This window comes from Typopeltis vanoorti, chromosome 5 (assembly GCF_054136105.1).
Source record: "Typopeltis vanoorti isolate ZY-2024b chromosome 5, IOZ_Tvanoo_1.0, whole genome shotgun sequence".
Taxonomy (NCBI): Eukaryota; Metazoa; Arthropoda; class Arachnida; order Uropygi; family Thelyphonidae; genus Typopeltis; species Typopeltis vanoorti.
Genome location: NC_143553.1, coordinates 125,396,459 through 125,414,601, shown reverse-complemented (window position 1 = coordinate 125,414,601; position 18,143 = coordinate 125,396,459). Strand labels below are relative to the sequence as shown.

General features: G+C 33.6%; 1 protein-coding gene across 1 annotated transcript in view; it reads right to left on the bottom strand.

The window, feature by feature from the left end:
• Positions 1-6,937: 6,937 nt before the first annotated feature.
• Positions 6,938-18,143, bottom strand: part of LOC150106790 (adipose-secreted signaling protein) — a 114,300-nt gene continuing 103,094 nt past the window's right edge. The window contains exon 6 of the mRNA XM_090393317.1: positions 6,938-10,631. Within this exon, the coding sequence (XP_090249443.1) occupies positions 10,534-10,631 (98 nt within the window). The 3' untranslated portion in view covers positions 6,938-10,533. The remainder of the gene's footprint in view (positions 10,632-18,143) is intronic.

The window sequence follows — 18,143 nt, the reverse complement described above, 5'->3', positions numbered from 1 at the left end:
CCCACATGAGGAATTACAACTTCCTTGTCTCGACTTGTTAATGTATTCTTCACTAACCAAGAAATCTTATGTGCTACCTTAGCAATATGTCTTCTAAACTTCAACTCTTTGTCTGTCACCCCTAAATCTCTAGCTTCATCTATTTCCTGGATTACAGTGCCATCAATGTGAAAAACGGCTTGTAATCTATTTATCCCAAAGTGCATAACTTTACATTTCTCGACATTAAACTGACATCGATTATCTTTTGCCCATACTGACAGCCTATTTAAATCATCCTGTAAGCTCTCCACATTGCCTTAATTGACTATTACTCTACCTTATTTCACATCATCAGCAAACAACTGAATATTTCCTTTCAGGTTATTTCCTATATATCATTTATGTATAAATTAAACAGCGATGGTGCCAGCACTGAACCTTGTGGCACACCACTCACCTGCTTTTGTCTCGATTCTGCCCCTCCATATACAACTTTTGATATCTGTCCAGCAGCCACCCTCATCCATTTAACCAGTGTCATATCCATCCCCATTTGTTCTAATTTGTGTAATAATGTTCCATGTGGTATTCTGTCAAACTTCTTTGAAAAATCGTGTAGCCATTTCCTTTATCCAACTCAGCTGTTACTCTATTATAAAATGTTTGTAAATTACTAAGGCATGACTGACCCTTCACAAAGCATCATATTTTTATCTACCCATTCTTGAATTCTCTTTTTTACCAATCTTTCTAATACTTTTACCACCACTCTGAGATACTGATTGGTCTATAATTTGCTACTGTAGTCGTAGAACCTCCCTCATGCAAAGGAATAATTTGCCCTCTTTCCACTCCCTTGGAACTCTACCAGTACTGAGACTTAAATTAAACAGCTTAGTCAAAGGCATTGCCAGTTCTCTTGCACATTCTCGCAAAACCCTAGCTGATACCCCATCTAATCCCACAGCTGTATTTACATTTAGATTCTGCAATATCGTAATGACCTCCAATTCATCCACCTCTGTTCCCACATTAGTGTCTGTCTCATAGGTTAAAGCAGTAACCTCACTAGGAAGAAATATGCTTGCAAAGTGGTCACTCAGTAAAACTCAACTATTTTATTCACTTCTATCTCCTCTTGACTATCATCGGTCATTAAGGTTAATCTTCCATAGTCATTCTTCCTCTTATTTGCCACATAATGAAAGAACTCTTTGTGATTTCCTTTGGCTTGCTCAGCTAAATAAATCTTCTAATAATCTGATTTTGCCTTCCTTTCTTGTCTGAGCCTTGTACTGTTCATGAATTTTGCTGGTCACCTTTCTCTTTATATACCCTCCACAGCATTTTCTGCAGCTTGTGCTTAATGATATTACTCATCATCTAACTTCGACCCAATTAACCCTCCTTACCCGAGGCATACAATTTAATAGTGCTTCCTCTAGATGGGCTGCAGCCCCCTTGGGGGGGGGGGGGGGGGAGGGGGGTGAAATAATGAAAAATTTTAAATGAATGTTTTAGGACTAAGCAGATATTTTTTGATCTTAAAAGAAACATATTTAATTTTTCTTTTTTGTTATTTTTTATATTTTAATGGAAAAAATCACACATTGGTGTTGGTTCACAAATTTTGGTTCCTGCATATTTCGGCGCTTAATGAATATTAGTAAATATATGCTTATTCATATAAGTTTCATTTCAAAGATAAGAAGCACAAAAAAAGCTTAAAAACGCAAAATCTTGCGCTCATTTAAAAGGGCCAAGTTTATATATCAATAACAATATATCTATCTATATAAAAATATAAGATAATGTGCCATGTCAAATGTGTATGTAGATTCTAAAAATATATTTGCATCTGATTTTTGCAACATTCGCTGTGTATGTTTTGTATTGAATATAAATACAATGAATATTATAATATATGTCTGTATTACAATTTTTTTCCACTGGGGAGGCTGTGAAATATTTTAATTTTTCCAAAGGGGCCTTTCTCATCCATAAATTTGGGAAGCACTACTCTAGATGACCCTTAACTATATTCCATGCATGACTAACATCCTTACCCCGCAGTGTTTTATACCATGGTACAGATTTAAGCTTCTTCCTAAGCATGTCATAACCACCTGCCTTGTAGTTCCACAAATACCGCTTCTTGATAGAATATTCCTCATGTTTTACAGTTTCCCAAGTCAAGACCACATGGTCACTTTCACCAATTGGAAGCAATGTTGCTGTCACCTTGGTTATGAATATCTCTTCTGGTCCTATGACCAGGTCCAACTCCTAGTCTCCTCCATCACATGCTGCCTTAAGTAATTATCTCTTAGCAGGTGTATAAATTTAAATTCTATTTCCTATTTGCCATGTGATCTTTCTTCCTTCTAGTCTATATCTCCATAGTTGAAGTCCCCCATAATAATGGACCTGTACTCATTTGGCAATGCATGTCTTCCAGATCATCTGTAGAATTCCCTGGCCTATAGTAACAACTAACTTTATCTTCCCTGAAAATATTAAACTCTTCACATTTAATTCTCATCTGCTGTTAGCCAAGTCTCACTAATGCCTATAACATTTGGTGAGGTTGCACTAATCAATGCCAAAAACTCATCTCTCTTGTTCCTGATACTTCTGGTATTAGTATGTAAAAACAGTAACATCCCTTTATTCCTCCACCCACCTTTACTTTCTGAATTGAATAACGTATTCAATATTTTTGCTTGAGAGACTAGATTCCACACTTACTTGCTTCCACTCTAATTGCTTGTTTCCCTGAATTTGCATGTCAGTATGCTCGGTGAACAAAACTCTCCAGGCATCTAACACCAAAACCATTCAGATGCAGTCCATCCATCCTCCTTTCTGTCAGAGACCACAGATTGTACATCATTTCTTTTGCATAATCTACATATAGACTCAGTGGCTATCAATGCCCCTGCCTCTTCAGTTCGCCTCTATCATAGTGTGGTAGGAGACTTGCCATCTTCAACCTTCTCGCTCTTCACTTTTGCCTCTTCACAATTCCTTTACATCCTTCCTCATTGAATACTTCTGGCCTCTCAAACCATTGGTACCAACCAAGACAATTATTTCCTTCGAATTACTTTTTTTGCATCCGGATGGCATGGCTAATATCGTAAATTTTTGCTCCCAGAAAACATGATTTTGAAATACTTTTATTAACTACTCCCCTGATTATTGAATCCTCATACATAATTTTCTCCTTTACCCGTTTTTCTTGTTTGTTTGAACGGTCTGTATTATTCTTTCAGATCACTGCCTCTTTCTTTTTCAGTTTAATTATTGAAATGTGTCTGTTTTTTAGAACTTGATGTTTCTCCATTAAAACCATAATGATCCTGATTTTAACAGAGAACATGAACATATGAAGCGATAATTATTGAAAATAAGTATTTACAAGAACAAACATATTTGCACTCACTGCAAATATGCCAGCCTAGTTGGTCGAGTCGTTAGTGCACCTGCTCTCCAATAGGCCACAGGTTCGAATCCTGCCATGGGCACAGCTTGAAAAAGTTCCACATGTGGTCTCTAAAGCAGGACTTCCAGACTATATAAAATGAATAAAAAAAATGACAACAGGTGCCATTTTCAAAACCACAGTACAAAATGTACTATAGATTTTTAATAACCATCTGTGTATGTGTATGTGGGGGGTGGCTTTACTTGAAAACGGCATCTGTGTAGCTCAGTGGAAGTGCCCTCCATGGTGCTAGATTGCATGAATAAAGAGCGTTTTCAGTTCAATTCTAGTTGCCAACTAGAGGAACTTTCACTAAGCCTTTTTTTTTTTTTTTTTTTTTTATACTGGTTCCTAAGTTAGTCGATCTCTGGCATTGGCCAAGCCGGTTTTCTGTCCCGTAAACCCAAGAAAATCGACCATAGAACCCACACTATTTTCAGGCATTAAACAATTAAACATAGAATTAGAGACCAGAAGATGGCAGCACTTGAATCCTCAACACAACTTGCAAATAAAAATGGCATTAGGATTCAAAATGTTTGCATCATAGACAAAAACAAAAGTTGGAAGAATTTGCAAGAGACATAATAGTGTGTCCTCCCAAACAACAGAGCATGGACAAATCATCTTATGAAGCTTTATTAGTTCAATCAAAAATGAGTAGAAGTAATACCTTTCTCTAGTCCAATGTGTACACAAGCTATGATTTTATAATATCAAGAACATTTCAGTTTCTTGAAAATGCAAATTATCTGATTTAATATTGAGTACAAATAAACAGCATACGTCTACAGTTAAATAGTGTATGAAAATAAAGTAAACTTAAAACTGTTTCTTCACTTAATTTCTATCCCTTTCAATACGTTTTTCCATACCAAGTTTGTTTTCAGAATCATTTTCTCACCTCTGATTTAATCTGTTTTGTTATTTATAAAGTAAACTTAAAACTGTTTCTTCACTTAATTTCTATCCCTTTCAATACGTTTTTCCATACCAAGTTTGTTTTCAGAATCATTTTCTCACCTCTGATTTAATCTGTTTTGTTAATTACAAGATGGATCCCTTGAGAGGTCTTCTGTTTAGGAAATAATCAGAAGTCCAATGGAGCCAAGTCCACGATGCAGAGAGAATGTTCCACAATGTTGTTCACTTTAACAGCTATCAAAGAGATAAGGTTCGAAGTTTCCTGTTGGGAGGCTGCCCCCCCCCCCCCCCCCCCCAAGTTGTGGAACATTCTCCTTACAGCCTACACTTGGTTCCATTGGACTTCTGTTTATTTCCTAAATTGCAGACACATCTCAAGAGATCTATTTTGAAAATGACAAACAGGTCAAAGGAGAGATCAGAAAGTAATTAAAAAAAAAACAGTCCTGTGTTTTATTATATGGAAGCCTTTAAAAAAACTTATGTTCACATAATGGACAAAATACATTGAAAGGGAGGAAGATTCTAGAAAAATAGCTGAAAATAAAAGTAGAGGCATCAAACTATCTTCATTTCACTGACATTTCTTGTGAAGAAAATTATCACAATGGACTGTTACTTTCAGAATGTCCTCCTCCTTGTATCATTTCTATCATAAGTAGAAATTAAAGATGCTGAAAAATCATGTTCTTGGTGTAATCCTTCACCCAGTCATGATGATACTTCATCCATGTGAAGTATCATCATGACTGGGCTATTTGTGTGTGTGTGTATATATATATATATATATATATATACAGGGTGTTCGGGATAAATTTGACAGTTTCGTAAGGAAAAAGAAAATCTTCTTTGTATCTATTAAATTTAATGAATTGACAAAAAAACATTACAGGCAGAGTTAATTACAATACTATCAACAAGATTTACTCAAAATAACCACCATTAGCATCGATCACAGCTTCAATTCTGCTTCGGAACCTCGAACAAGCTGATGCTACAGTCTCCCTGGGAAGGGCCGCAAAAACTGTTTTAATTTTATCCATTAACTGGGCTTTTGTATTACTGGAAGTGCGATTGGTGTCTTTTTCAACTGCGCCCCATACAAAATAATCCATGGGGTTAAGGTCTGGGGAGTTTGGAGGCCAAACATTTGGACTGGTGAAGTCGTAGAAATTTTCAGACAACCATTTTTGACTTTTCCCAGAGGTGTGGCAAGGGGCCGAATCCTGCTGCCATACATACGGCCTACCATTGGCTACCCTTGTTATCCAGGGCTTGACTACAGTTAGCAACTCCACGAACAAAGCCCGAATTCCAATGCCAGGGTTCTTCAACACCTGTTCCTGCAGATTTGCGAGGAATTCTGCTGTACGAACGCAATCAGATCGTCTGCTAGGGATCTTTCTTCTTGCTACATCCTCGTAGTCACCATTGCAAGTCTCTAGTTCATGCCTGATTGTTTTTACTGTATTCAGGGAGCATTGGGCAGCAGTCGTAATATCCTTATTTTGATGGCGGGCACGAATCATCATGATACAAGTTATTCTCTTCCATGATTCAGGTGGGTTCCAGCTATCCATCCTTTCTGACATCTTGTATATGAATGAAGAAGGGTCCAAACTTTTAAATGAAGAGAAGTGTGTGTTAATACATGTAACTTACGGAAAAATATAATTAATTATAAATATGTCAAATTTATCCCGAACACCCTGTATATATATATATATATATAGGTTAATGAATTGTAATGTAAAGCATATCTCCTTTTGAACATGTATAATACTATGAGATGGGCCACTTCCCAGACGACCAGTTTCAACTTTTATTGAGGTCTCATTAGCAGAAGCCATACGAACAGATACCAATGTTAGGACCCACCTCTAATCCAGAGCATTTTAATAATATGATACACCTTTTCACTACTTGTATAGAGGAAATATATGACTTCTTCCTTACTTCAACCTTGGTATCTCTTTTGAGTCAAGCTCCCGCTGATGAGACCTCAATCTTTTGAGTCAAGCTCCCGCTGATGAGACCTCAATAAAGGTTGAACCAATCTGGGTAGTGGCCCTTTGCATAATGCATAGCATTATACATGTCCAAAAGGGAATGTGCTTTGGATTATGGGATACTAAGGCAATTTATGGGATACTAAGGATCGTTAAAAACATCTGTGCTCAGTCATGAAGATACTTCATGCAAACTTCGTTTGCTTACTTTGGATGAAGGATTAAACAAAGAATATAATTTCTTGGCGTCTTTAATTTATAGTTTAACCAAGTGAAAAAAACTTTCGATATGTAATTATATCTCTCACACACTGATGCTCTCTCTGGATAGAATACACGAATAAATGTAAAAAATGCACAAGAAAATCATTCCAAATCAACAATTAGTTCAGAGACAAACTTAGTAATATAAAATTCTTATAAATTACATTTAAGAATAGTAGTTCAATTTAAGAATGGTAGTTCAATAATTGCATTATAATCATAAAAACAATACACCAGAGGCATTTGAAAAAAGGCACAATATTCAAAAAAATAGAGTATTTGGTAATTTATTTTTTAACAAATCATTAGAAAGAAAATCATACAATCTTATATCGAGCACCACAAATTAATGGACTGAGCAAATGATAGATACAGACTAATATTGGAAGGGATGACTGAAAGATAGTTTTTTTACCTCTGCTTTTAAATATATGTTTTATTAATATAATTTACTTCAATTTTTAGTCTGTATTATTAAAAAGTAGACATGGATGGGTTTCTTTCTTTTTGTTATTGAATTGAAAATTTTGAATTCTTTTGTTTCCATTCCTTCAATGGAGAAACACAGTAGTTAAGTCCCAGAATCTCCACTGGGACTTAACTGCTCTGTCACTATAACAACACACACATATTATGTCACAGAAAAATATAAAATAGCAAATTAAACAAATTATGTATATCTTCAGTAAAATTTCAACTCAATGACTAGCTCTATTATTCAACGTATGGCACAAATAATACATTCAATGCACCACTGGAATAATACACACTAACTATATACAGCGTATCAAAATCCATGACCAATTATTATTACTAGAGAGGTAGTTACAAACATATAAAATAAACAATGTATAAACTGCCCCTGGAAAGTATTAATCTCATTTGAGATATGCATATCAACAGAATGAATGCCAAGTATCAAATTCGGTTTTAACTACATTTTATGTGCTTTACAAACACTGGTTCGAAAAAATTTATGTAAGAAAATAAAATGCATTACATTAAACATATAAACCACATTTATGTTTTTTCGATAAAAACAACAGCTATGGCAGTAACATATATAGAAATATATTTTTTCTGGTACAATCTGAAGCAAACACTGTGCACAAAATATCGGAGGATTAAATAACTCTGAAATAGAATATATCGATACTATCCTCATTTCTTAAAAAAATTAGCTTGGTTTATACTGCTCTTGCACATTAATTTATATTAAAAATGTTTTCACACTACTGATATTCCTTTTTAATAATAATTGGGGAGCGGAAAATGAAAACAAGAAAGTTATGTTTTTCTTTATAACTCTGGTGAAAATTTGAGTTAAGATATTTGATCTTTCCCTACCCTACATTATATTTCATTCCATCTTCTAAGTATACATTTCAATTTTAAATGAAAAAGGGTTCACATTTTTCATTAACCTTGCAGTTAGGATTCAGTGGTTCGATAACACATGGGACTAACACTCAACTTTTAATAATGCCAGTCCTGTCCCTTTAATAAATTTAAAGTTTAAATTTATTAAAGTATTTAATCCTATAAATGCTAATGGAGGTTAATAAAAAAATCAATTTTAATCATGCTTCATCTTTATATAAAATTTAAAATGGTATCACTATATAAAAAGATGAAGATTTGTCTTTTAATACAGTAATTTTTTAAGTGTCTTTATTCTGGTGATTGTAGTATTACTATTCATTTTGGTTTAACTACTACTTAAAATAAAAAAAGAATTAACCTATGGTGCTAGTATGCAACGTTTGCAATATTTAATGGGTGGGTAGATGGATCGTTAAAAACTTCTTTCAAGTGCGAGGTTTTTTAAATACAATGAGCATTATTGTTCTAAAGCAAATTTTATTTCTGTTTACTGAAAAGTTCAAAAAATTTTATTCCAATCTGAAAAGTTTTTCCTGCAAGTGTTTATTTCCATTTATCATTAAATTAACTTTTAATTCTGATAAAAAATATATATATATCAATAACACAAATTGAAAGTCACAGACTGGAAGTTGGAATTAAAGGAAGCTAAAAATAGCAGTATTACAAGATTAAAATCAATGAAACCAATTTCAAGAAAGTGTGCTGTGTAAATAGATTAAATTAATATTTGAAATGTTTTTTGTTTTTAATTACACATTATTTTAATCTATTAATACAGTTCTTTTACACTGACAATGTATTCATTTTTTTAAAGGATTATCATCTAAGACATTTCTGTGATGTGGATCACTTAATGACATTATGTAATTTAACCATTATTTCTAAAGGAAGAGTTTTGCCATGCTACACGTGGTAAAATAATGCAATAATCTATCAAACTACACTGTGTTACAAAATGTTTGTGAGCAAGCAAAGCAATTATTTATATGACAAAATTACTACTTGCTTATTCAACATTTTATAAACAAATATCTCAACTACCCACTTCCCTAGCCTGCAATTATTGTAATTTTTAGTTCTTCAGTTTTTTTTTTTTTTCTAAATTAAGAATCTGATATTTGGTTAATGAATAAGTAATGGAATCTTCACACAAAAAAAAAGTGCTCTTTTTTTTTTTTTCAAAATATAGCTCGTCATTAAAATAACATGAATTCGAGAACACTCTGGAGTTTCCATAGCTATATGAATAATAATGAATAGAAAATATTTATACATCTCCCAAAACAAAAAATATATACTTATTAAATAAAAATATTTAATTACTATATATGTGATACATATATATTTACATGTTTGCACCAAATGAGAAAAAAAGAGAAAACTTCTAACAACTTAACAGTTGATAATTCTTATTTTTATTAGTAACATATTAATTTTATACTTATTAAACTTATTCAAACATAGGGTTATTATAAATGATTTTTACACTGAAATATTACAAAAAATGTCTTAGAGGGGGTAATCTATGCTTAAACATAACAGCTTCCAACTGACTCAGCAACTGAAACGATGTGCTTTGAAGTTTCACATCTTGTTAAGGGAAAGTTTTAAAGAGGTTTAAATGTGAACCATCCATGGGATAAGATATTTTACTGACATATTCCAGACGTTAAACTAAGCATGAAGAACAAAATAATTTATAATAATCTCATATTAAAAAAAAAAAAAAAATCACACACACACACACACACAGAGGCAAAAGAGTTTATGTGGTTCTTTTTTTGATGAAAATACATTATATACATTATATATAATGCAATATATAAATAAATTATATTATGACTTTCCTAAGGAGGAGGGTTCACGCATCAGATATTTAGGAAGGATCTAACTTTTTGTACTCTCTTATCTAGAAATACATTATTAATTAATAACAAAAATGCAAGCATAGAGATATATACACATCTATATTTTAAATGAGATATACCTCTTATGGCTGACATTATGTGCATGTTGGTGATATATATTTAAACAATAACTAGCTTATATGGGTAAAATTGGGAATACTACAAAATATATTTTCTATAACTGAAATTTTCCAGAAGAAACTAATCTTACTGCAGGAGTATTATATTAAACTAATTTGGTTTAATACAATATAACTAATACATTTAATTTAATATAACTAAGCTTAATAAAATTAAACTAAAATTAAATTTGGAACTTTGGTAATACTTTAACCTTAACACTTCTCATGTGTACACTGTAAAAGGTTAGATAAAGATGACCTCTGCTAAATACAAGGTTATGAAAAGTCTGATCCCTGAATAATTTATTGGCTTTCACATTTCAGATATAGCTAGTCTAAATTCTACTTAATTTTATATATTTACAGATGAAAACACTTTTCTTCGTTACTTGCAAAAAAAATAATATGGCATCTCACTGATAATTTACAAATTAGTCCCTTTCAAAAAGCACCTAAAATCCTTGCCAATCACTAAATTCTGAGTCTTCTTCCATTTCAACCCCAATACAACGAATACCATCCTTAAGAAATGGAGTACCTTTACCTTTTCCTGAAAGACAAAAAATAAATAAACATTACAGATCAATACATCAGCTGTTTAAAATAAATCGTACTTTTAAGACTGAACAAAGTTTGATTTTCAATCTTTGTATGAAATGCATATAATAAATATTGTGCTTCAACTGGATATTTAGCATGACTATATTTGGTCTAGAGACCAGAGTCAAGATTTTGTAGCATATCTGAGGTGACAAAATAAGAAGCAATTATTTGCTGCCTTTTCCCAAGGTGACTAATGAACTAAACAGCCATGTGATCGCATCCATGGTCCTAATCAGTATGCCTAGAAATTGCACATTCAGAAAGGCTTTCAGTGGGTTAATAGTGAGACATCATGCTGTTAGAGGGTGTCCTTGTGGTTTCCAAAGGACTGCATAATTCTGCAACATGTTCATGAAGCCACTGTGACTTTTATGATGAAGAAATGGGCCCAAATCATACTTTTATTCCATTAGCAAGTCTAATTGAAAAAGACCTGAGTTTGAATCCCATCTAGAATGCAAGGAACTTTCATATGGATTTTGAACTAAAGGTAAGTTAGCTATTGTCGTTCCAAGGTGAGAGGGATTTCATTTCTCTCTCAGAACCTTTTTTTAACCACTCAACATACACATTTAAAGATGAACTATAGAGATAGGATTACCAGTCCTGTCATTACCAAATTTAAATTTATAAGAAGCTACGCAAAGTAACAGCTCATTGGATACTGAAATAGTACTTTCAAGTGGGAATGGTTAATTTACTGTTGTACACACTTTTTTAAATAATTTAAAAAAGTGTGTTAAACAGAGAATTAACTGAAATCCATGCTACTGTATTACTGTCCTAATCAACTATGAAGAATGTTTTTGATGATTACATTTGATGACGAAAAGCCAAAACTGAGATAGTTACAGCAGATTTTAGTAATGCAACTTTAGCACAGGTAGCAAACAAGTATTTTCAAGATTTTCACAAGTGCACTTTAAATTAAGCTAGCATGTTCATAATGTATAAATATTGCAGTGTAATTTCTAGACAATATAAACTTAAGAGTTCAGAACAACAACAAAAAAAGACATTGTTATGTCTAGTAAACAACTCTGGATTAGCATCAAATGAGTGATGCTTACAGATATGATTAATGCCTGAAGTGCATCAACACTGAAGGAATTATTAGTGGTTATCATACCCTCTATGTCAAAGCTGATGTGTGTAAAGGATAAAACATTATGAGTATACAGCATGAAAGAACCACAGTTAGCCAAGTTCCAAAGCACAGGCACTATAATATGCTATGCTAAAGGAAATTCACTACAGCAAACTACCCACAATGACCAACTATACAAGTTTGCTAAGTGAGAGTCGAATGTAGCATTTTTGTGTGCACTATGCCTACTTCAAAAATATGAAAGCTGTTAAACTGAATATATATACAGTCATCCATTGACTTACGTCTGGGTTCCAATCCATCCAGCAGGACGTAAGTAAAGTCGGATGCAAGTCAATACATTAAATCAACAGAGTTATAGAGGTCAGGGACTTAACCATAATAAGTATACTGTCATTTTAATTTTTAAACCTTACTATAACACTGTACTGTGTGTTACTGCACTATAAAACAGGAGAATATTCACCCAAATCTTCCTCCACAATCACATCTTCATTACCTTCCCTGTGTGAACAATCAGACTGTGGCTTTTCTGGTGTAACCTTTGTTTTTTGATGAAAATGTCCAATGTCCTTTGCTTATTCCTCTTCTTCTTTTCATCATAAATTGGTTCAGAGCAAGCAAACGCATCATGTAATTTTGTTTCTATTATTAAGTAGCGTTCAACATTGGGATCCATGTCTTTAGCCATTTTGAGAACATCACTAACTGCAAAGAACATTTCTGCAAGACCCTTCACTGTAAATTGTTTAACTACCTCTTTCTGTTTCTCTTTTCCCTCTTCTGCAACAGTTGTTCCTCCAGTTCAACCAATTCTTTGTTGGTCAACTCTTCAGGGGAACTTTCAATGAGTTGAATTATGTTGTCATCATTCACTTCAAGATTCAGATTGTTTGCTAGGCACACTATTACAAACTTCCAAAATCATGCACAAACCTTTTTAATGTCTTTTTCCATATACCACTCATACATTGAGAGGTCACTTCGTCCCAGCAATATTTTTAATAGCATGATAAATACTAAATGTTTTCCAGAATTGCATGAGAGTCTGGTCATTTCCTTTAGTAGCAGAAATGACTTGTGAAAAAGTTCTCCATAAATAATAAGCCTTAAACACTGCAAGAACTCCCTGATCCATTGGTTGGATCAATGAAGTAGTGTTTGGAGGGAGAAACATGACCTTAAACTTGGTGAAGATCACTGCTATAAGATGGATGACCTGGAGCATTATCTAGAATTAATAAAATTTTAAATTCTACATTTTCTTTCACACAATAGCTTTTTATTTCCCTTGCATAACAGTTGATTAAGGCATCCTCAAAATCCAAAACTTCTTATTGCTCTGATAATGAACTGGAAGTATGCTTCCTAATGCTTTTGAATATTCATGGATTATCACTGTGCCATATTACAAATGGTTTCAGTTTATATGCAGCTACATTACCTATAACAGAATCATAACATGGGCATTAAGAGCTTTGAAACTAGGTATAGATTTTAGCTTTTTTGTGGATAAATGTCTGCTTGGGCATTTTTTTTGAAACAAGGACATCTCATCCATATTAAATATTTATCCACAACGGAGGAAAATTATTACGGAGTAATTTTCCTCTGTAATAATTTTATCCAATTTTTCCACAAACTCATTGGCAGCCTTCTCGGCACTTGCAGATTCCCATACATTTTCACATTATGCAGTGTAAAACACTGTTTGAATCTCATGAACCAACCGGAAGAAGTGTTGAATTCGTAGTCATAATCGGGTTCTGCTTTCTCCTTCAACATGTTGAAAGACTTAGTGGTTATGGCACAGTGCTAAAGGGTATGTGCTTCAAGTCCTCTATCCATGATGCAAGTAGCTTTTCCATATCACCAATAGGACCTTGTTGTTGCTTTGTCACTATCGTCGATTTAATGGAAGCAGATCCTTTCACAGCCTCTAAGATTTTATCCAAATTTTTAAAAATGATCGTCACTGTAGAATGAGACCATCCGAAGTCATGTGCAATCACATTGACGGGCTTACCAGCTTCATGTTGCTTTATAACTTCAACTTCGTTTCAAGATCAATTGCTCGCCTTTTTTTCTATGATTCTTCACTAGGTTTTTTTGATTGTGCTCATATTGCACAAAACATTGCAAAATATTTACCGATAAATACACAAATAACCCATTTCTCAAACACAAAATCAACAGAGGAACTGTTGAAGACCCGTGCTAACTGCCGAGGGAGGTTGCTGCTTTATTCCATTAAGGGATCACGGATGTATCGAGGACTTAACTTGAATGGATGTAAGTCGAGGGATGACTGCATGTGTGTGTATATATATATATATATATATATATATATATATAAAACAGCAGAGTAAAATTTAAACAGCATCAATAGAATTCCCATTGAAAAGTAAGAGTGGATATTGTTTTACATTTACATATTATGTATGATTCACTGTTGATATGTGCTGCTTAATGTCTATAAACCTAGTTTAGGATACCATATAAAACCAATATATCATATATCACTTGTTTCTTATTTGTGGTTTGAAAGACAAGAAATTATTAGAAATTGTTAATTCTTGACCACAAAGATTAATGAAAATTAACTATTATTTAGATATCGTTCAAGTGTAGGTGAATAACTAATTTAATTACCAACTAGTTTCACCGGCTTGTACTGTTGGCTTCATCAGGGTACAAACAGGAAAGCAAAGAAACGAAAATTACAAGCTAAATGATAACTGACAATTCTATTTCAAAACAAAATAGTACTGCGCGTGAAACAATACGCGTGTCGCGGATACGTGATTTACTTCACATGGCATATTCCGGTAATTGGACCACATTTTTTTAATAAGCTATATAAAACACAATGAATTAATAAAAGACCCGACAAGTTTCGTAAGTCATTTGACTTACATCTTCAGGGGTAAAAGGTAACTTAAAGTTTAAAACACAAAGAAAAGAGAAATTATTAGTAATAGTTCATACTGTACAGTTGTAGCCATCTGACTATTCATAAAATTAAAAATCACAGAGTGCAGATTCAAAGCAGTGCTGAGTTACTTGTTGAGATGCATTTTGTAGTTTGCACTGAAGTTCATTTCTTGTGATCTAATTAAAGTCTTCCATATATCTGGTAGGATTAAACCTTGGTTCCTGTTGAGGTTATTTGTGGAACGGGCGACTGTAGCAGCTTCTTTGAAAGATTATGGAACGGTAGTTTTCTTCTATATATGGTATAAGACTTTTATTCCATTCAATAATGTGGTTGGTTGTAGAGAAGTGGAGAGAAAGGCCAGAAATATCTTATCTGTTGTTTCTAACATAGCTGATGTGTTCCTTTTGTCTCACTTCGAAGTTTCTAGACGTCTAACCAATGTAACTTAGACCACAGGAACAAGGGATGTTATAAACTCCTGCATGTTTGTAGAAAGGATTGAAATCTTTTGGTGATCTTAGAAATTTCTGGATAGTTTCAACTGGCTTGAAGGTCACTCTAATATTGTGTGATTTTAGGATGCGAGCTAGTTTTTTGGAGATGGTACCAATGTATGGAATAGTTATAGTAGATATATATTGGATGTCATCACGTCTTTGTGGTATATCAGAGAAGAGAATCTTGTTAACAAGTCCTCTAGGGTAAACAGTTCCCTGTTTACCAACATTTCAGTGGTTGAAGTTATCAACATCTTAGACAATTTATTCCCACAAGACGTCTCTTCATGGTTTAGCCACTGTCTATCTTCTGGCTATTCCATATGGAAGAAAACAATTTACAAACAATTAACCAGATTGGCCATGGGCAGCTCCCTCTCACCCTCTTATGCTGACTTATTTATGGAAGATCTTGAAAGTAAAATCTTATCTCAAATTAATCCAAAACCTAAGGCATGGTTCAGATTTGTTGATGACATCTTTATCATTTGGAACCACAAAAAGGAAGAGCTATTAGATTACCTAAACAAAATCAATATGTTCCACCATACTATCAATTCACACTAGATCTTAAAAGGGCAAAACAACTACCATTCCTAGACATCATAATAAAGAAAAAAGAAAATAACAGAGTCAACTTATCAGTTTATAGAAAAGCAACAAATACTGGACGTTAACTAAACTTTAGCTCATCACACCACATCTCCCAAAAAACTCAACATTATTCATATGCTAAAGAAAAGAGCTATACAATTCACCACATACCATAATGATCTACAAGAAGAATTAAATAAAATATCAAACGTTCTACTCTTAAATGGCTACCCTAGAGGACTTGTTAACAAGATTCTCTTCTCTGATATACCACAAAGACAACGTGATGACACCCAATATATATCTACTATAACTATTCCATACGTTGGTACAATCTCCAAAAAACTAGCTCGCTTCCTAAAATCACACAATATTAGAGTGACCTTTGAGCCAGTTGAAACTATCCAAAAATTTCTAAGATCACCAAAAGATTTCAATCCTTTCTACAAACATGCAGGAATTTATAACATCCCTTGTTCCTGTGGTCTAAGTTACATTGGTCAGACGTCTAGAAGCTTCGAAGTGACACAAAAGGAACACATCAGCTATGTAGAAACAACAGACAAGATATTTCTGGCCTTTCTTCCCACTTCTCTAACCAACCACATTACTGAATGGAATAAAAGTCTTATACCATATATAGAAGAAAACTATTCCATAATCTTCAAAGAAGCTGCAACTTGTCGGGTCTTTTATTAATTCATTGTGTTTTATATAGCTTATTAAAAAAATGTGGTCCAATTTCCGGAATATGCCATGTGAAGTAAATCATTTATCCATGACACGCGTACTGTTTCACACGCACTACTATTTTGTTATTGAAATAGAATTGTCAGTTAACGTTTAGCTTGTAATTTTCGTTTCTTTGCTTTCCTGATTGTACCCTGATGAAGCCAACAGCACAAGCCGACGAAACTAGTTGGTAATTAAATTAGTTATTCACCTACACTTGACCAATATCTAAATAATAGTTAATTTTCATTGACAAGAAATTGTATTTTCTTCTCTTTCTCTCAACATCCTTGAAATTTCTTTTTCATGCATATATTTCCTGATTAAACTTCTCTGTCTAACATACGAGGATGGTCTGAAAAGTTCTCGGCCTCGACCATAGATGGCAATACTATCGGCAAGATTTTTTTTTTTTCTAAGTCGGTACATCTGTCATAAGCAACCATGTGAAATTGCAAGCTATTCTATCAAGTAGTTTGTTTTATACAGCTTTCTGAAGAGTGTTGTATGTATGTATTCCTTGAAATGGATAAAATTGAGTATTGTGTGGTTATAAAATTCTTTGTAAAAGAAGGTTTAACATCAAAAGAAATTCGTTTGAAGTTGATAAAAGTTTATGGACACTTTTCTCTTTTCAACAATTGAGAAATCGGCTGCCAAGTTTAAACATGGCGTTACCAGCCTTGAAGATAATCTACATGAAGGACATCCAAAAAGTGTAACAACACCAGAAATCATTGATCAAGTGTACGATATGGTATCTCTACACGTTAAAAAATCTTAGAGCATTTTAACAAGAATAAAATTGATTTTGTGCATTGATTTATTACTATGGGTGAGACTTGAGTTCACCATTACACACCAGAATCCAAACAGCAGTCAAAACAGTGGACAGAAGCTGGTTCTGTGCCAAAGAAGACAAAGTTGGTTCCATCAGCAGGAAGGTAATGGCATTGATGTTTTGGAACGCTAAAGGCATTTTGTTTATTAATTATCTTGAAAAAGGTAAAACAATAACCGGGGAATTTATTACTATGGATGAGACTTGAGTTCACCATTACACACCAGAATCCAAACAGCAGTCAAAACAGTGGACAGAAGCTGGTTCTGTGCCAAAGAAGACAAAGTTGGTTCCATCAGCAGGAAGGTAATGGCATTGATGTTTTGGAACGCTAAAGGCATTTTGTTTATTAATTATCTTGAAAAAGGTAAAACAATAACCGGGGAATATTATTCCGATCTTTTAACCAGACTAGACAAAAAAATTCGTGTGAAAAGACCCGGTTAGCAGAAGAAAAATTCATCTTTCATCATGACAATGCACCTACCCACAAAGGTGTTTTGGCAATGGGAAAATTAAGGGATCTGCACTATGAATTGTTGGAACATCCAAATATTCCCCAGATTTGGCTCTCTCTGACTTTTATCTCCTTCCAAAACTAAAACTCTTTCTCGCTTGTCATCATTTTTCTTCGAATCAAGAAGTGATTGCAGCTGTAGAAGGGTATTTTGCAGATCTTACTGAGAACTACTACAAGGACGGGATAATGGCACTGGAGCATCGCTGGAATAAATGTATTAGTCTTAAGG